We start from the raw sequence: 21,509 nt of genomic DNA, 5'->3' as shown, positions 1-21,509 counted from the left end.
AATGCAGTGAAAGACATATCTTTTTTCGCTCTGACCGTAACTTAGGTACAAGCTGGCTCATTGGATTCCACACTCTCTCCTTTTTCTATTGTGGATCACGGATTTGTATTTTAAACCACCTCGGATACTATATCCTCTTGAAGATGAGAGTCGGGAACGCGAAATGGACATTCACAGTGACTTTTATCTCCACGACAATACATCGACGAAGCTCTTTAGCTACTGAGCTAACGTGATAGCATCTGGCGCAAATGCAGATAGAAACAAAATAAATAAATCCCTGACTAGAAGGATAGACAGAAGATCAACAATACTATTAAACCATGTACATGTAACTACACGGTTAATAATTCTCAGCCTGGCAAAGCTGGTGGCTAGCATCGGCCAGAGCGTCTGCTATCCAAGTAAGTCCTCTTGTTGTGTTGCTACAGCCAGCCGCTAATACACCGATCCCACCAACAACTTTCTTCTTTGCAATCTCCATTGTTCATTAAACAAATTGCAAAAGATTCACCAACACAGATGTCCAGAATACTGTGGAATTATGAAATGAAAACAGAGCTTTTTGTATTGGCCTCTATGTCACGCGCATACGTCATATCCAAAGGAGTTTTTCAACCGGAAGTTTAGCGGGAAATTTAAAATTGCACTTTATAAGTTAACCCGGCCGTATTGGCATGTGTTGCAATGTTAAGATTTCATCATTGATATATAAACTATCAGACTGCGTGGTCGGTAGTAGTGGGTTTCAGTAGGCCTTTAAAACAGATAGTAACCATATATTAACAATAAATGAACAAGTAGATTAATACTTATTTCATGTTCGATCACTTGTCCGTCATAATTTGACGAAATAATACAATGAGAAATTAGACAATATGTTACTGCTTATGTCAGCAGCCAAATTAGGAGCCTTTGTAACCTATTTGCTTACTTACTACTAAAAATTAAGTTGTCCAGTATATTCATTATGTTATTTTAATGCCATTGTATTTAAATGTTTTAAAATTGTTCTTTAAGTGAAATAAGAAACGCCCGAATGCAGCTGAGATAGGCTGCAGCACCCCCGCCACACTGAACGGGACAAGCGGTAGAAAATGGATGGATGGATGGAAGAAACATATGTTTAATGTATCATAAGATTTTGTTCAAATAAAATCAATGACGACATTTTTTGTGGTCCCCTTGATTTTAGTACGGGTTTTTGTCGGTACCTATAAAAGTACCAAATTCAGTCCACAATCTTGGTGACATCTGCACTCCAGAATGGACTCAAATTTGAGGTTGCCCAGCATCATTGAATGCAGTGTGTTCAACTTCAGAGGGTTCACTACATTACCAAGAGTATCAAGATATGCACATGTAGAAGTAGAATTTTTCTCCTAAGCAGGTGTCCAAAGTGTTGTTTTTTTTATTGGCCCTCGACATGTTCTGAAAATTAAATACATAATAAATTAGGTATACTATATATAACACTAACAGCTATTTGTTTTGACACCTACAACACAAAATGCTAAGATAATGTTTTTCAGAATCAGTTTTATTGGCCAAGTATGTTTAACACAAAAGAAACAAGTCGACTTGGGAGTGTGCTCTCTTTGCTCAATGCAAGTAAAAAAGAAAAACGTAACACGAGAGAGCACAGTACCGTGGTTTCAAATAGCTTAGCATAAACTGATAAATTGAATTTGTTTTATCATCGGCGTGGCGAAGTTGGTAGAGTGGCCGTGCCAGCAATCGGAGGGTTGCTGGTTACTGGGGTTCAATCCCCACCTTCTACCATCCTAGTCACGTCCGTTGTGTCCTTGGGCAAGACACTTCACCCTTGCCCCTGATGGCTGCTGGTTAGCGCCTTGCATGGCAGCTCCCGCCATCAGTGTGTGAATGGGTGAATGTGGAAATACTGTCAAAGCGCTTTGAGTACCTTGTAGGTAGAAAAGCGCTATACAAGTATAACCCATTTATCATTTATCATCTTTAATGTAGGGCGATGAGGTGGCGACTTGTCCAGGGTGTACCCCGCCTTCCGCCCGATTGTAGCTGAGATAGGCTCCAGCGCCCCCCACGACCCCGAAGGGAATAAGCGGTAGAAATGGATAGATGGATGGATCTTTAATGTACAAATTTTATTAAAGTGGCCCCACACATTCTTTAATTTCCCAGTATGTGGTCATCGTAAGTATTGGTAAAATGAATGAAATTCCTATTCAACATAAAAACATAATTTCTGCAAAAGGGTCATCCATAGTCCAGTCTTTAGCTCCAAAATGGAGAAGTAATTGTATCAGTCAAATCGGATGTCGCCTAAAAATAAAACTCAATGACGGATAGTGGCTCATAGTCATCTGACGATGTGAAACAAACATCCTGACTGTACACATGGTGATGTGATGTCTACAGATCAATTAAAGGGTTTTGTGATTCCTACACCCTTCTATTCAAATTTTATTGAACCTTTGTCCAAAGTTGAATCCTTAAGGTCCAGTGTTACAAATAATACATATCCATAATGTATTATAAGTTAGTTACATCTTTCGGTGCAGCCTGTAAAACAGATCACGACGCATCATATTCTATCTGTAAGGGGAACATGCATGAAAACGTTATTAAAAGCCCATTTTACACCAAAGATACCAGATTATCGACGTAGTGCATTATGCAGTACACAAGGCATGGACCTAGGACAAAACTAGTGGGACAACTAATACAGATTTTCCTTGTGACACTCTGCAATATTTGCAAAATTCATGAGGCAGTAATACCAATACCAAAGTCATTGTAAAGTGCGGTGTCAAGCAAACCGGTAGGACAACCAACCATCTCCAGATGTTTCAGTTGGGGAAAAAAGTGCTCAGATTTCTCCAAAAATTAGAGCTACATACAGTCACTCTGGAGGCTGTGTTGGAAGATGCAGCACAGATATATTTGCATTCTGGGTATGTTGGAAATTGGGTTCAGATAGGCATTTTGAAAGTGCTGACGTTACGTCAGAATAAAAATAATAGGACTGAAGATGTCCAAGGAAAAGGTCAAAGGCAAACGTTTTTAATATTGTTAAGTCCTTGATCGTGATCATTACACCATTCACAAAGTGCATAAATAATAATGATAAATGGGTTATACTTGTATAGCGCTTTTCTACCTTCAAGGTACTCAAAGCACTTTGACAGTATTTCCACATTCACCCATTCACACACACATTCACACACTGATGGCGGGAGCTGCCATGCAAGGCGCTAACCAGCTGCCATCAGGAGCAAGGGTGAAGTGTCTTGCCCAAGGACACAACGGACGTGACTACGATGGTAGAAGGTGGGGATTGAACCCCAGTAACCAGCAACCCTCCGATTGCTGGCATGGCCACTCTACCAACTTCGCCGCGCCGTCCCTAAAAAAAATAAAATTAACATATAAAAATAAAATATTTTATTTGTATTGCACTTAACATCTGAATAACAAATCTCAAAGTGCCAAGGGTACCAATTCACAAATAATTTCCCACCTATTGTCCAAATAATCAAAAATCCAACACAAAGCTTATACTTGTGGTACAGAACATACAAAACCAGTGAAGTAGGTACGTTGTGTAAATCGTAAATAAAAACAGAATACAATGATTTGCAAATCCTATTCAACCTATAATCAATTGAATACGCTGCAAAGAAAATATACTTAACATTCGAACTGGTAAACTTTGTTATTTTTTGCAAATATTAGCTCATTTGGAATTTGATGCCTGCAACATGTTTCAAAAAAGCTGGCACAAGTGGCATAAAAGACTAAGAAAGTTGAGGAATGCTCATCAAACACTTATTTTGAACATCCCACAGGTGAACAGGCTAATTGGGAACAGGTAGGTGCCTTAATTGGGTATAAAAGCAGTTTCCATGAAATGCTCAGTCATTCACAAACAAGGATGGGGCGAGGGTCACCACTTTGTGAACAAATGCGTGAGCAAATTGTCGAACAGCTTAAGAACAACATTTCTCAACGAGCTATTGCAAGGAATTTAGGGATTTCACCGTCCGTCGCTACATCTGTAAGTACAAGTTAAAACTCTACTATGCAAAGCGAAAGCCATTTATCAACAACACCCAGAAACGCGGCCGGCTCCGCTGGGCCTGTGCTCATCTAAGATGGACTGATGCAAAGTGGAAAAGTGTTCTGTGGTCTGAGGAGTCCACATTTCAAATTGTTTTGGAAACTGTGGACGTCGTGTCCTCCGGACCAAAGAGGAAATTAACCATTCGGACTGTTATAGGCGCAAAGTTCAAAAGCCAGCATCTGTGATGGTATGGGGGTGTATTAGTGCCCAAGGCATGGGTAACTGACACATCTGTAAAGGCACCGTTAATGCTGAAAGGTACATACAGGTTTTGGAGCAACATATGTTGCCATCCAAGCAACGTTTTTTTCAAAGGTGCCCCTGCTTATTTCAGCAAGACAATGCCAAGCCACATTCTGCACGTGTTACAACAGCGTGGCTTCGTAGTAAAAGAGTGTGGGTACTAGACTGGCCTGCCTGTAGTCCAGACCTGTCTCCCATTGAAAATGTGTGCTGCATTATGAAGCGTAAAATACGACAACGGAGACCCCGGACTGTACATCAAACAAGAATGGGAAATAATTCCACCTGAAAATCTTCAATAATTGGTCTCCTCAGTTCCCAAACGTTTACTGAGTGTTGTTAAAATGAAAGCCATGTAACACAGTGGTAAAAATGCCCCTGTGCCAACTTTTTTGCAACGTGTTGCTGCCATTAATTCTAAGTCAATGATTATTTGCAAAAAAAATTGTTTCTCAGCTCGAACATTAAATATCTTGGCTTTGCAGTCTATTCAATTGAATATAATTTGGAAATTGTATTCTGTTTTTATTTATGATTTACACAACGTGCCAACTTCATTGGTTTTGGGTTTTGTACAACTTATTATAAAAAATGTCAAACAATTAAAAATCCACGACAAAGCATGATGGGTAAAAAGCACAACTCTCTTCACACTTTGACATGTTTGATGCATTTTAGCTGCTTAATATTTTTGACTAAATATAAAACTTTAAGGAGGTTGTCAGGGAAGTAAACAAGGTAGGAGTGGTTCACATTAATATCCAATATTTTATAATTTATACTTTGAATTGTAATGATGGGGGTGTCAATGTGCTGTTGTTTAGTCTGTTAGCTAAAGCTTGTTTTAATTCATGTTTTAACAAACTAAAGTGTTTCTGATTATTTCCTGATAATATTGTAAATCCTATTTATTTTATTTTTGTACAAAATGGATGGATGATTGTTGTTACGTTACAATGTGAGTGGTGCTGTGCGGCGAAAAAATGGGTTGTTGTGTGTGTATTTGTGTCAGAGTGAGTGTGTATTTTTGTGTCTCTCTCTGCGTGTTGGGCTCGCGCCGATTCACTGGACCGAGTATTAGTGAGTTCCCCTGTTGTACTGTATTTTTACATTTTTGGCAAAGTTCCCTCTTCAATGTGGTATTACATTTACATGCAGACTCAAATCACTGTGGTCGCCGTTCCCGTGTGAAAGCATCTGTTTATGATCACACGCATGGCCGTAACTACCATTGAGGACACCAAAGTCAAGTCCTCTGTCTTTTTATAAGTGACAAAAAGAAGATGATATGACTGACTGTAAATGTACTTTGTGTAGTGTGTGCTGTATAACATCATGCTGTAGATCATCCTCTCTCAATATACAATCTTTGGTCACGTACAGCCCGTTACAACAACGACGTAACGCAAAGAAGTCCACTTTTACTTTAAACATTCTCCATCCATCCATCCATTTTCTACCGCTTGTACCTCTCGGGGTCGCGGGGGTGCTGGAGCCTATCCCAGCTGCACTCAGGCGTAAGGCGGGGTACACCCTGGACAAGTCGCCACCTCATCACAGGGCCAACACAGATAGACAACGTTCACTCACTAGGGCCAATTTAGTGTTGTCAAGGACCTGGGTTCGATCCCCGGGCTCGGGGTATTTCTGTGTAGAGTTTCTGTGTTCTCCCCGTGACTGCGTGGGTTCCATCTGGATACTCCGGCTTCCTCCCACCTCCAAAGACATACTTTAAACATTATCCGATCCGAAATGCACATTAAAGTATACTGACGTCACGAATGTTGGTTTCACATGAACGAAACTTATGTGAAACGCTGTAGGTAAAATAACATTGTCGTGTCAGTCAGGTGCCGCCCCGCCATAAATGCCGAACACGCGCTTTGAGTAGGGTTTCGCGGTCAGTGGGGGGCCTGTTTTGCGTGAAGAAGCACATTAAAATTTAAATTATTGAATGACAAGGCGATTCATATGAAATCTTACCCCAAATGTATTCCTGGTCGCATCATGCTCTGTCACTGATAAGAGAAGGAAGCCAAATGTTCTGCCTTCACTTCCGGTGGGTCCTTGGCGGACGTCATTAGTACTTGAAGTGCAAAGCAGAATGTCTTGGCTTCGAATCCCGGTCGTGGTACACATTTTGGTATGAATTTTAAAAGCCTACTGAAACCCACTACTACCGACCACGCAGTCTGATAGTTTATATATCAATGATGAAATCTTAACATTGCAACACATGCCAATACGGCCGGGTTAACTTATAAAGTGCAATTTTAAATTTCCTGCTAAACTTCCGGTTGGAAATGTCTATGTATGATGACGTATGCGCGTGACGTCACGACAGCAACGGAAGTATTCGTACCCAATGTGTCACCATACAAACTGCTCTGTTTTCATCGAACAATTCCACAGTATTCTGGACATCTGTGTTGGTGAATCTTTTGCTATTTGTTTAATGGACAATGGAGACTGCAAATAAGAAAGTTGTAGGTGCGATCGGTGTATTAGCAGCGGACTACAGCAACACAATCAGGAGGTTGTGTTGTGTTTGAGCTGGATACAAGACGCACTACCGTGAGTACAGCTTTGGCTTCCAAACATTTGATCGCTTGCCCGTACGTGCGTGTCGCTATGTGCATGTCACGTACGTAACTTTGGGGAAATATATGTTTCTTGCCGACTCTGATGGCGGCCGGGGTGTCGTCGAAAGCTACAACGCCCGCCACCGCCGCTCCGTAGTTAGCTTCAATTGTTAAGCTTCGCCGAGCTGGAAATTATTAACCGTGTATTTACATGTTCATGGTTTAATAGTATTGTTGATCTTCTGTCTATCCTTCCAGTCAGGTTTTTTTTAAATGTTGTTTCTATCTGCATTTGAGCCTGATGCTATCACGTTAGCTCCGTAGCTAAGTTAGTTAGCTTCAATTGTTAAGCTTCGCCAAGCTGGAAATTATTAACCGTGTATTTACATGTTCATGGTTTAATAGTATTGTTGATCTTCTGTCTATCCTTCCAGTCAGGGTTTTTTTAAATTTTGTTTCTATCTGCATTTGAGCCCGATGCTATCACGTTAGCTCCGTAGCTAAAGTGCGTCAACGATGTATTGTCGTGGAGATAAAAGTCACTGTGAATGTCCATTTCGCGTTCTCGACTCTCATTTTCAAGAGGATATAGTATCCGAGGTGGTTTAAAATACAAATCCGTGATCCACAATAGAAAAAGGAGAGTGTGTGGAATCCAATGAGACCTTATACCTAAGTTACGGTCAGAGCGAAAAAAGATACACCCTGCACTGCCTCTCTAGTCCTTCACTCTAACGTTCCTCATCCACGAATCTTTCATCCTCGCTCTAATTAATGGGGTAATCGTCGCTTTCTCGGTCCGAATCTCTCTCGCTCCATTGTAAACAACGGGGAATTGTGAGGAATCCTTCCTCCTGTGACGCCACGCTACTTCCGGTATAGGCAAGGCTTTTTTTTATCAGCGACCAAAAGTTGCGAACTTTATCGTCGTCGTTCTATACTAAATCCTTTCAGCAAAAATATGGCAATATCGCGAAATGATCAAGTATGACACATAGAATGGATCTGCTATCCCCGTTTAAATAAAAAAAATTCATTTCAGTAGACCTTTAAACTTATGTTTTAATGATGTTAAAATTGTTTAACACACTAAACTTTAGCATAGTAATAAAAAAGTGGACTGTTACAAAATCATGTTGACTGTCAAAGATGTTACATAATATAACCTCAAAAGCTTTTATTTACATGGTGCTGGGATACCCATGACTTCAGCCTTTCAAGGCTTCTCTTGGAGAACCAATTTTTGACCTCTGTATTTATCAAATCCTGGTTAGGGCCCTAATTACATGCACACACGCGCACTCACAGTTAAGCACAATGAGTTGAAATAAATATTAAGAAACAAAAAGTTTTTTTTCCTTAAAATTGTAATGACAAGTTACTGTAACCGCCTTTATACAGTTTATACCAGGGGTCCCCAAACTGTCCGGTTGCGGCCCGCCAGTGTCCAAAATCCAGCCCGCGGGAATTCCCAAGTTAAAAAAAAACAAAACGTTTTTTTTTTTTTTAAATCTGTCCTTTCTAATCCATTTTCAACCGCTTGTTACTCTCGGTGTCTCCTAGCCGCTCAGGCATATCAGCATTTGTCTAAAAATGCATTTTTCCATCAAACACATAACATCATTGCGCTCGCGCCGCAGTGCCCGGCGAGCACGCAGCAAGTGCGCGCTCTTTCAGTCAATTAGTGCGCGAGGAATATATATATATATATATATATATATATATATATATATATATATATATATATATATATATATATATATATATATATATATATATATATATATATACACACTATATTGCCAGCCTTTACTCACATATGAACTTGAAGTGCCATTCCATGGAATTGTCCAAAAAGTTTTGGTATCCTGGAGCATTCAAAGTTCATTTCACTGGAACTAAGGGGCTAAGCCTAATTCCTGAAAAACCAACCCCACATCATAATTCCTCCTCCACAAAATTTCACAATCGGCACAATGCAGTTCGAAATGTAGCGTTCTCCTGGCAACCTCCAAACCCAGACTGGTCCATCAGATTGCCAGATGGAAAAGCGTGATCCATCAGTCCAGAGAACGCGTCTTCACTGCTCTGGAGTCCAGTGGAGACGTGCTTTACACCACTGCATCCCACGCTTTGCATTGGACTTGGTGATGTATGGCTTAGATGCAGCTGCTCAGCCATGGAAACCCATTCCATGAAGCTCTCTGCGTACTGTACGTGGGCTAATTGGAAGGTCACATGAAGTTTGGAGCTCTGTAGCAACTGACTGTGCAGAAAGTCTTTGCACTATGCGCTTCAGCATCCGCTGACCCGTCTCTGTCAGTTTACGTGGCCTACCACTTGGTGGCTGACTTGCTGTTGTTCCCAAACTCTTCCATTTTCTTATAATAAAGTTGACTTTGGAATATTTAGGAGTGAGGAAATTTCAGGACTGAATTTGTTGCACAGGTGGCATCCTATGACAGTTCCACGCTGGAAATCACTGAGAGCGGCCCATTCTTTCACAAATGTTTGTAGAAACAGTCTCCATGTCTAAGTGCTTGATTTTATACACCGGGCCAAGTGATTAGGACACCTGATTCTCATCATTTGGATGGGTGGCCAAATACTTTTGGCAATATAGTGTATATTTATATATACATACAGCCCGGCACCCAGCCAAATTGTTTTAACCCAACGCGGCCCCCAAGTCAAAAAGTTTGGGGACCCCTGGTTTATACAGTTCTGAAGTGAAGTTAGTGTAGTAATTTAGATATTAAATGTATTTAAATGTTTTATCTGATTACATTATATGCATATATTCATGAAAACATGTAAGCAAATAGAATATTATAATCGTGAATAAATGATCAGTAATAGACATCGAGAAGGGGTAGTATTAAATTAGCTCTGCTTCTTCCTACTTCTTTTCAGGCATGTTGAATTGTAAACATGTAACCTGTGCTGTTCCTTGAAGGGGAACTGTGAACGATAGGCAAAATTCCAGAAAAAGTGCAATCATTATGAGAAACATGACAATGGATGTTAGTTTACTTTTTTGCAATATTAAATAAATGCGTTCAAAAGTCCGCTCACGATGGAGCGGGGCATTGATTTAAAAAACGCATCACAACGTTTGCTTTTTAAAAAAAATCTTCATCACTGATTATTACTCACTGCTGACTTCATGAGAGCCAACAAACATAATAAAAAAAACATCACTTACTGTACAATGTCTGCTGTCATTAGGATGCCGACTGCTATGATGTTTATATATTCCCATTTATTTGAAGAATGACTCATAACCCTCGTGAAGAAACGGGGTGGGGGGAGATCAAACGTCTTTTTGTGTTGTTCTTGCCATTTCTGGGTCCTAAATGGCTGCCGAAGAGTACCAACTTGTCGGAATACATACTCAGACTTTTTCTGTCCAGGTGAGATGTATGATTTATGATCTACAATAAGTGAGAAAACATCTTGCCAGTTGATCATGTTGAAATTGTACACAGGCTTGTGATCACGGCGCCGCTATAAATCGTTTGTCTGCGTTACCGCTTATAACAATATCACTAGTATTTGATTAATATTCAAGTCACAAAATGTAAATTAAGTATGTTGGAGGTTTTTGAATTGTAATTAATTGGGTGTTATGGGCGAAATACAGGACCTCCCATTGATTCCACTGTAAGCAGACGTTTATTTACAAGTTAGAATGCATAAAAAAAAGACATCTGTCATCATGTCTTTCATAATGGTTGTGAACGATAAGCAAAATTCCCAAAAAACGGCAGTCCCCCTTTAATTGTTAAGGATGTCTGAAAATAAACCAAACCAAATCATACCAATACTTTTTTCTGCATTCAAGAGGGTCTTCTTATAAATAAAGCTACCAAAAATGGATTGTTATTGTTTTGTACAGGGGTAGTTCAATCTCAAGGGAATCAAACAATGATTTGCCTTAATATAAATATTTTCTAATTTGGGGGGCTTAATTAATTTTGTGACATTTAAATGTAATTAACATATTAGGTAAGTAAGTCGGCAGTAAGTCGAATCCATTTCCAGTGAGGGTTGGACTCAGCCAGGGCTGCCTGTTGTCACCAATTCTATATTCATAACTTGTATGGACAGAATTTCTAGGCACAGTTGGGGAGTTGAGGGGATCTGGTTTGGTGGCGGTAGGATTAGATCTCTGCTTTTTGCAGATGATGTGGTTCTGATGGCTTCATCCGGCCAGGATCTTCAGCTCTCACTGGATCGGTTCACAGCCGAGCGTGAAGCGACTGGGATGAGAATCAGCACCTCCAAGTCTGAGTCCATGGTTCTTACCCGGAAAAGGGCGGAGTGCCATCTCCGGGTTGGGTAGGAGATTTCTGTCCCAAGTGGAAGAGTTCAAGTACCTCGAAGTCTTGTTCACGAGTGAGGGAAGAGTGGATCGTGAGATCGATAGGCGAATCTGTGCGGCGTCTGCAGTAATGTGGACCTTGTATAGATCCGTTGTGGTGAAAAAGGAGCTGAGCTGGAAGGAAAAGCTCTCAATTTACCGGTCGATCTACATTCCGATCCTCACCTATAGTCATGAGCTTTGGGTTATGACCAAAAAGGCAAGATCACAGGTACAAGCGGCTGAAATTAGATTCCTCTGTCGGGTGGCGGGGCTCTCTCTCAGAGATAGGGTGAGAAGCTCCGTCATTCGGGAGGAGCTCAAAGTAAAGCCGCTGATGAGGTGGTTCGGGCATCTAGTCAGGATGCCCTCCGGATGCCTCCCTGGGGAAGTGTTTAGGGCATGTCCGACCGGTAGGAGGCCACAGGGAAGATCCAGGACACGTTGGGGAGACTAATCTCGGGATCCCCCGGGAGGAGCTGGACGAAGTAGCTGGGGAGAGGGAAGTGTGGGCTTCACTGCTTAGGATGCTGCCCCAGCAACCCGACCCTCAGATAAGCGGAAGAAGATGGATTGATGGATGAAATATAATAACATAGCTCAGCTCTGACCTCTCTGTATTTCCCAAAGAAGTGAGTGGGAACGGATTTAATTTGTAATAGTTTGTCTTCTAATTTCCCAAAGATGCCTTTTTGGAATGCACTGCATTTTAAAAATGTCTCAAGTTAAAAGTGTTTATCGAAACAATGATCAGTTGAAATTTTAGTGGTACCATGCTAAAGACAACTTTAGTTGCTGTTTTAGTACATATTTTAGTATATATTATCTATAGAGTTCAACTGGCATTGAGGCCTAGCAAACCTTGCAATGGGGAGGGGCAAGCACGACGCAATACAGGCTGAACAGGATTCCACTATTTGTTCAACAAAGTACAGCCTCCATAACACAATAACACTCCAGAGTCTCGATATTGTGCACCTAACACAATGTACTGTATGTGACCAGAGTTAATGATTATTTGGGTCTAGGTGCAGGGAAAAAAATAAGATAAGATTATACTGCCTTACTGTCGGTACAGTACATTGTTAACAAAATGATTCTTTATTTTATCAGACAGAGACATCCATCATCAATCGCTATCACGGAGAGAGGTTTCATTTGAGATTGACTTATTAATTGATCTGCTTTATGTTTAGTAAGGCTATTAATTAATTGGAACACAACTTTAGTCATTACATTTTTGTTTGTCAGTGGGTAAAACACCACTATAATACTATACAACTTGAACGGTACCATTTCAGTTTGACAGTTAATAGATAATGTTACCATTTTTCTTGACATGATGAGTGCTTGCTGAACCAAATTAATAATTCTAAACTATTTTTCAAATGTACTATATGCTGCCAGTTCTTAAACATTAGACATGGACAACAATTCCTGCTTAAGGACTTTTTACAACCCTAAAGTGTTTCTTTTTAGGAATTTGCAAAGATGCAAACAAGTGCAACAGTGTGAATCATATATTTGTAGGTAATCTAGAGTGTAGCACTACATCATTGATTTAGCAATAATTCTATACGGTTGTATCACCATTCCCAATCTCTCATGAACAATGCTGACACACTGCTTTCGTCTTATCCACTTGTCTTTGTCCTTTCATAGATTTCACAAAAGATGAAGTGTTACCAAACAGAAGACTTTAATGATTGAAGCAGCATTACTTTGGCACTATTACTAGTAGGGATGGGAATTTATAAGATTCTTCCGGTTAAGATTCCACTTTCGATTCTGCTTAACGATTCGATTCCTTAACAGTTCTCTTATCGATTCTTATTTGGAAAAACAGAGAAAAAAAGGCGGATTAGGAAAAGGTGGAAAAGTGGAAGCCTACAGTGAGGTCACATATGTAGCATAGAAGAAAAATAGGTACTTAAAAAAAATTCTATAAATACATATTCTTTTGTGGAATTTAAGAAAATAAATCATGTGGAAATTACACAAGAATGTAACATTTGATATTAACATGTTACATGCAAAGTAAAATATGTCAAGCCTTTATTTGTTATAATTTTCATGGTTATGGCTTAAAAGTTTATGAAACTTTGAATTGAAAATCTCAGAAAATTTGGGGTTTCAAAAAGTGTAAGCCAACATCATCAAAATAATAATATAGGCTTGACATATCTCACTTTGCACGTAATGAGTTAATATCACATATTAGTTTCACATTGGACGTTAATCTGTTGACATGAATGGACTTGTACACGATGTTTAAATTTTTTGAGTTTCACCTGTATAATATAATGACTGAGAGAAAATCTGGTGAGAGGAAAACATGCAACTTTTCTCTGACTACAATTGAACATTCACTTACGGAAAATTAGGAGTATCTACTGCAGTAAATGGGTGCAAGCTTTTGGTCGCTGCTCGGCGACATTAGTCTAACGGCAGACGTGAACTGGGGCGAGTACTGCCCACCTTGGAGCCAGTCAGAATGTGTTTCTAGTCCATCCATCCAGTTTAACAAATAATAGCACTTACATGATAGATGGTGTTCGTACCTGTTGCATTCAGAAGATGTGCTAGCGTTACTGCTGCTGGGATGAGATCAGACCGTTTCAAAAACGCAACTTTCATTAATAATTGTTGCATGCTGTGTTCAAATGTTTCAGCATATTGCCCGCATGTCATCCACTTGATGAAATAGTAGCCTTATAAGTATGACAAGTAACGCAATAAATTTCTTGCAAAATGTTAGCGTTTGTTCCGCCTGAGCTGGTACCGGCATTTTGCGATCCGACATCACTGCACATACCCACCCGGAAGAACCGTTAAGAGAATTGTTTGACAAAATGGCAAGCGATTCCAAAGAAATTATGCACTTGGAACCGGTTCTGAACTAGAACCAGTACTCGATCCCATCCCTAATCACTAGTCATGACTACTGCTCGTCAAAGGCTCCATTTTCGTCTACCTGGATCTCATTTAACACGCAGAACGCCTCGCCTTTTGTCCAGTTTTAGACACACTCCCCAGGCGTGTGCATTGCATTGTGGCACCGAATGCACACTTCCTGTCTGTTACTTTTAATGTGTGCCGTGTCATATAATCAGTACCACTCTGTAACGTACTGAAAAATTTGAAAATGTATAGATGTACAGTTGCACCACAAGTCACGTCCTGACAAGTTTCTGAAATATAGAAATCAGTTAAACAGTTATTTTGTCCAGCACTTTTAGACAAAGGCCACATAGCTCTATATTTCACTTTAATACACTTACTCTTAAGGAATAAAAGAAATATAGATAATTATTTCCATGTTCAACTGTTGTCATCATTAAAAAAAACTAATTAATTAAGCTAACATTTTCAAAATGGGGTATGAGACAAGGTACAAAGATAGTGCAGATCAAAATAAATAGTCCAGTGTAAAGTTATGCAAAATAGATGATAGACAATGTACATTTTATAAATTTGGCTGACAGAGCTTTTATAACATTGTCATATCGTGAAACGGTTTTGTAGATACCGCGGTATTTTGGTTTCAAAGTCTTCACAATAATGCCGTGACGCGTGATCGTATGGTGTGGAGTTTTTTTTTTATGCCGCTTTAGCGTTGGCAGGGTCTGAAAATAACACAGCCAGCCGGTCACGTTGCAGCATTCGGCTGGAAATCACCCAAAAAAAATGTATATCAAATTATGTCAAATACGAGTAAACTGAAAAACTTTTTGATGAATCCTCATTACATTGATCCATTTTCCAGCGCTTGTCCCTCTTTATGTCGCAGGAGGGCTGGAGCCTATCCAGCTGCACTCGGGCGGAACGCGGCACCCGAGACAAGTCACCACATCCTAAACTGTCACCCAGAAAATATATTTGAGCCCAGCGAAGCCAAACATCAGTTTGTAAGGTATTTACATTATTACAAGTTAAATTATTACTAACTTTTGTTCGGAACAGCATTTTATAGACTGATATAAACATGTCCACTGTGGAGGACATTGCTTATCAGAAAGTATATGTTAAAAGACACGAAAGTGAACATTTTTGTCTACATTGTCACTTCGAAGACACTCTTTTTTTTTTCAACATTTGCTTCAAACAGTGAATGTTACGGTTAGTGTTCAATTACAGCAAGCGTGTTGATCCTTAACATTCCTGCCACTTCATTTTACACACTATGGCATTTTTAAGTTTTTTTTTAACATATACCTTAATATCGTACCGTGGCCTTAAATATTGTGATGATATCGTACCGTGAGATTTTGATATCATTACAGCCCTAATGACAATAAATGTTGATCACACATACTTGCAGTATCCCACAAATCTGACAGCAACAAGCAAATGTCTGAATCCTCGAAATGCAATGTATCGTCCTTGCTAGCGGCTAACTATAAATATTAACAGTAAAGAAACCAAGTACTGTATCAGTATATGGTCAATATTACAGTGATATTTTTTAATCATCACCAAATCTTTTTTATTTTTGTTATTGTTTATAAACTCTGGAAGTAGGTCTCTGGACACAGGAGGACTTCTAAATGCAAAAAAACTATATAATTAAATCAGAACCAATAGTAGTTTTTTCTTATATTTAGGTATTTTGCACATTGATTTAATTTGCTCAACATTTTACATGCAATAAAAGAGAATAAGGGAATAATTTTAATATTTAATTTATTTAGCCATTCTATGTTTTTGTCCGATTATTATTTGTAATCAAAGATGTAATCATTCATTTTCTACCGCTTGTCCCGTCCAGGGTCGCGGGGGGTGCTGGAGCCTATCTCAGCTGCATTTGGGCGGAAGGCGGGGTACACCCTGGACAAGTCGCCACCTCATCGCAGGGCCAACACAGATAGACAGACAACATTCACACTCACATTCACACACTAGGGCCAATTTAGTGTTGCCAATCAACCTATCCCCAGGTGCATGTTATTGGAGGTGGGAGGAAGCCGGATTACCGGGAGGGAACCCACGCAGTCACGGGGAGAATATTGCAAACTCCACACAGAAAGATCCTGCATTCAATGATCTTGAAATTTTTAAGCATCAGTATTGCCTAAAAGTAATGTTTAGTATCCAAAAAACATAAATAAATGGTTATTACGTTTTAACAGAAATGTGAATATAGAACCATGTTACAACGGAGGGTAACCAGTTATTAACAGTAATTTAGCAGGTCGATTAATAATAGTTTTGAGAAAACAATAGTCGGAAATCAGGCAATATGTTACCACGTTAGTAGTAAGTGTTTTCATTACCGTTTTTTTTAAAAATTACTTTCAAGAAACTAGATAGCGGATTTCCACAAATCTCTATAAATTTGCTGAACATGCAAAGTTTGTATTAATGAAGATGGACGTATCCAAAATCTAAATTGTTTGGCTTTGGCAGAAATCTACACAGTGAATGCTAAATAGTAGGGGTGTAACGACTGATCAAAATATTGATAGATAGATTTATATTCCTAGATTTCAAGTATATCGATCTGTGCTTGGCAGGTTTGCCTTTAGAAAGATAGGTATCGATCCAAGATTGTTTTAAAAGAGAATTGATCGATTTTATCGATACAAAAAAAAGGAAAACATTGGATTTAAGAGTGGCAGACTTAATATGAAGTTTAGCACTTTTAATGAGGACGTTAAACGTTAAGTCTGTCTGCGGCGTCATCAAAACAAAAATGGCGATTAGCTACGATGAATGCTTAACGCCACACAACAATATCATGAACTACAACACAAAACTTTCAGCTACATCACGATTGCAAAAGCCACAACAAAGACAAACGACACAACACAATAACATAGAGCCGCAACACGACTTCAAGCCAAAAAAGACACGACAGACACAACGGGAGTGACATGGTTGTGGAAACGCAATGACTTCAAGAACACAACAACTAGCAGCCAAAGAAAAGTAACTAAATCAGAAACAAATATACTACAAGCGATGGATCAAGGAGGCGGGCAGCACGGTGGAACAGGGGTTAGTGCATGTGCCTCACAATACGAAGGTCCTGTGTAGTCCTGGGTTCAATCCCGGGCTCGGGATCTTTCTGTGTGGAGTTTGCATGTTCTCCCCGTGACTGTGTGGGTTCCCTCCGGGTACTCTGGCTTCCTCCCACCTCCAAAGACATGCACCTGGGGATAGATTGATTGGCAACACTAAATTGGCCCTAGTGTGTGAATGTGAGTGTGAATGTTGTCTGTCTATCTGTGTTGGCCCTGTGATGAGGTGGCGACTTGTCCAGGGTGTACCCCGCCTTCCGCCCGAGTGCAGCTGAGAAAGGCTTCAGCACCACCCGCGACCCCAAAAGGGACAAGCGGTAGAAAATGAATGATTACATCTTTGATTACACAGGAGGCTATGGATATTAGGAAGCGAGGGGCCAAAGCCATCAACAGGGATGAATCGGAATCAGAGGGGCCATACATGCTTCTGCACAACTTGGACGCTTTCCTTCATCTGCGTCGCCAGGGCGGAGAACAGATACTGTATGGCCTGGTCATGGAACTTTATTTAGTTCTACTCCTAAAATGTTAGTTACTGTAGCTTTTGCCTGAATGTTACAATTGTAAGCAGAACATGTTTTCTCTGGTTAATTCAACCTTAAGTGTTTGTTGCACTTTATTCAAATAAGATGTGAATGCATTGGCCAATAATTGTTGTTTACTTGCTTGTTTGTATCCATTATTTATGTATACCTAATTCCCTTACAAGAAGTAACAGGAAGATAGTAAACTTTACCTGGCGTGTCCACTATCGAGTATTTATTTCACAGTAACCAGATTTGTTTTACTAAAAAGTTACTGAATCGATTTCAACCAACTGAATCATTTCGGATTGTATTTTTTTTAAAAAATAAAAAAAATATCATCCCCGAATCGTATCGGCAAGCGCCAATTCTGAATTGAATCGAATTGTTGTTCGAACAAATAGTTACACGGTGCGGCATGGCGTAGTGGGTAGAGCGGCCGTGCCAGAAAACTGAGGGTTGCCGGTTCGCTCCCCGTATCCCGTTGCCATTGTGTCCTTAGGCAGGACACTTCCCCTTTGCCCCCAGTGCCGCTCACACTGGTGAATGAATGATGAATGATAGGTGGCTGTCGGAGGGGCCGTAGGCGCAAACTGGCAGCCACGCTTCCGTCAGTCTACCCCAGGGCAGCTGTGGCTAGGAAAGTAGCTTACCTGGAGGTGTGAATGAATGATGGGTTATCACTTCACTGTGAAGCGCTTTGAGTGTCTAGAAAAGCTCTATATAAATGTAATCCGTTATTATCTAGTAATTTTTTATCAATCCAACAAAATACACAATATTACCATAATAATACAATTCCAAAACTAAACCCGGCCCAGCAACATTCAGAATAGCAATCAACAGCGCAATTGAGAGGACACACGAACATGACACAAAACAATCTAAAAGTAGTCAAACAAAAATGAATAATAACAATATACATCAATATTAATAACACATTCCAACATAGCAGTGATTGGAAATCCCTCTTTGACATTAACATTAAAGCCATTTATAAAAATTAAAAATAACATTTAACAAAATGAACAATAGGCTTACACTTGCATCACATGTCATAAGCTTGACAACACATTGTGTCCAATATTTTCCACAAAGATAAAACAAGTCATATTTTAGGTTCAGTAAATAATGTTATCCACCTGTTGTCTCTCCCCCAAACAAAGTTGTGGTGCATTTACTCACCCACTTTATCGACTCCATACTTGTGACCCGCCACCTGATGAGACAGAGGCACGCATCCATCCAGGTGAGCGGGGCCTTGTGGTTCCTTTGGCCGCTGGCCGCTCTTCTCCTTGGCGGAGAGTCCGGGGGAGATGCACGGGCTGATGTTGACCCCGACAGGGACTGTGCTGGAAGTCAGCTCCAGTCTGCCGAGCGCTAACGTGGATTTCATCATCATTCGGCGATGATGACTTGCTGACATTAGTAACAAACAACACAGCCCACTAATCTCGGTCCTACATCAAGTAAAAGAACGTCACTGTATGGATTCACATACTTTTTACGTAAGAATCGCCTTGGGTATATGTGCGATACATTGTTTGGGCGTGCGGTGGTGAGACCTTTAGGAAAGTGGCCCAGTCCAGACGTAGGCAGCCAAGCGGCTCTGTTTGCTGCCTTCGACCACCCACGGCAACTTGAGTGACGCTCGGCAACACTGTCCTAATCCCCGCGGTCACCTGCGACGAAGCAGAGGTCCCGAAGCGCGCTGATTCAATGATTTTCATATCTCGAACAGCAGCACACATACAATCTGGCCACATCCCACTTCCTGACAACGTCAATCATAAGAGAACCAGGCACGCTTTCCGCTCGGGAATTTCAGAATAAAACACCAGGCGGATTTGTGAATTATCCTGCCAGTATTTTAAGAGGCAATAGATTGCAGCGTAACACAATAAATATGACCCACGTCTTTATGAATTCAAATAATATCCAAAATCCGGTCAAATAATCCGTGTCCACGTTTAAGAAGGTCCTGTTGTTTAGGTTTGTCAAGGATGTAGCAGCACATTAAGGGGGGGGGGGGGGTATTCAGTTCCCGTCAACAAAAACAAAAGCATTGGAAGAATTGAACTGAAAACGTACTTGAACCACAAAAGTAGGCTATACAGTCCAAATTAGTCCGAACTCTACCAATGTGTGTATGCTAGCTATTCATAAATGCGTCAAAAATCGCAAAACGTACCTCACGACCAGCCTAAGAACACGGTTTTACCCGTTGTTAAACAACACTAGAGGTGAGTGGGATAGAGGCAGGAGTTCGCGGTCACACTTCATTTCAATGATGTCAACATTCGTTTCCATTCCAAACTGTCGCAACACACATTTACTTCTTTACGGCAGCAGTATTTTTTTTCCAACAAACTTTATTGTAACAACATCCGCTTGCAGGATTACACTGTTAAACATGAGACGCAAACCCTTAGGGTCCGTGTATGTTTTGGTATTTCAATATTCTTTTCACAAAAGGGATATTGAAAAACAAAACCAAAAAAAACGACGGGTTTATTTGAATTTCGTTTAAAAATACAACGAAAATTGAAAAACAAAATGATTTTTTATTTTTGGTTTTGAAAAGAAAAATGAATATCCCCCAGTAAACAAAAACGGAGGGTTTTTCATTTTCAGTAGCGATGTCCGATAATATCGGCCGGTAAATGCTTTAAAATGTAATATCGGAAATGACCTGTATCGGTTTTTTTATTATCAGTATCGGTTTATTTTTTTAATTTTTTAATTAAATCAACAATGGCTATGGGAGTAAACCCCGAACGAAAAATCTGTGTTTCAGGGATTCACATTGGGCAGGATACCCACAGACTGGATCTCTGGCAGTCCCCTGCAACTCCAATCAGCAGAAGGTCGTCGTGATTACTCATGCCACTGGAACAAGATGGTTGGGGCCAAGACGGTGAGAGTAAGAATTGCACACCCTTACACTCACCCAAATCTACTCCCTGCGCAGGCCCATACCTAACAGAAGTTGGAGAAGGTTACACCTTTTTCTGGAAAGGGCTCCCCTCAGACTCTCGCCGCCTCCATGGGGTAGGCTTTGCTGTGAAGACCGGTCTGCTTAAAACGCTCCCAGAAACACTAACAGGCATCAGCAAAAGGCTGATGACCTGGCGGATTCCCCTCACGAAAGGTCAACATGCAACTCTCATCAGCACATACGCAACAACCCTAGATGTTAGTAAGGACATGAAGGACAGCTTTTACAGCACACTGGACTACGTCATCCAGAAGACACCACCTAGTGACAAACTTCTGCTAATGGGCGACTTCAATGCTCGTGTGGGATCTGACTACGGGCTCTGGGAAGGCGTACTTGGCAAACATGGCATCGGCAAGCTGAATGACAATGGTCTCAGTCTACTAACACTCTTCCCAGAGCACCAACTTTTCGTTAGTAACACCATCTTTCAGTAAAAAAAAACTAACTGAAGACCTCCTGGCAGCATCCAAGGTCCAAACACTAGCATCTGATAGATTATGTAATCACCAGACGAGCTGACCAGAGAGAGTTCCAGATCACCAGGGCTATGAGAGGCACAGAATGCTGGATGGACCACAGGTTGATCGATCAAAAGTCAACCTAGAAATTAGTCCACAGCACCGCAAACAGGCTTCCAGCAAGAAGCTCAACTTCGGTACCCTTAAAGG

At 40.4% G+C, this 21,509-nt stretch overlaps 1 protein-coding gene across 1 annotated transcript in view; it reads right to left on the bottom strand.

Annotated features, from left to right (window-relative positions):
• Positions 1-20,171, bottom strand: part of ipmkb (inositol polyphosphate multikinase b) — a 59,462-nt gene extending 39,291 nt beyond the window's left edge. The window contains exon 1 of the mRNA XM_062056415.1: positions 19,026-20,171. Within this exon, the coding sequence (XP_061912399.1) occupies positions 19,026-19,266 (241 nt within the window). The 5' untranslated portion in view covers positions 19,267-20,171. The remainder of the gene's footprint in view (positions 1-19,025) is intronic.
• Between the last annotated feature and the right edge of the window lie 1,338 nt (positions 20,172-21,509).

Source organism: Entelurus aequoreus, linkage group LG08, assembly GCF_033978785.1.
Source record: "Entelurus aequoreus isolate RoL-2023_Sb linkage group LG08, RoL_Eaeq_v1.1, whole genome shotgun sequence".
Lineage (NCBI taxonomy): Eukaryota > Metazoa > Chordata > Actinopteri > Syngnathiformes > Syngnathidae > Entelurus > Entelurus aequoreus.
The sequence above is the reverse complement of the archived record's forward strand: the minus strand, read 5'-3'. Positions and strand labels throughout refer to the sequence as shown.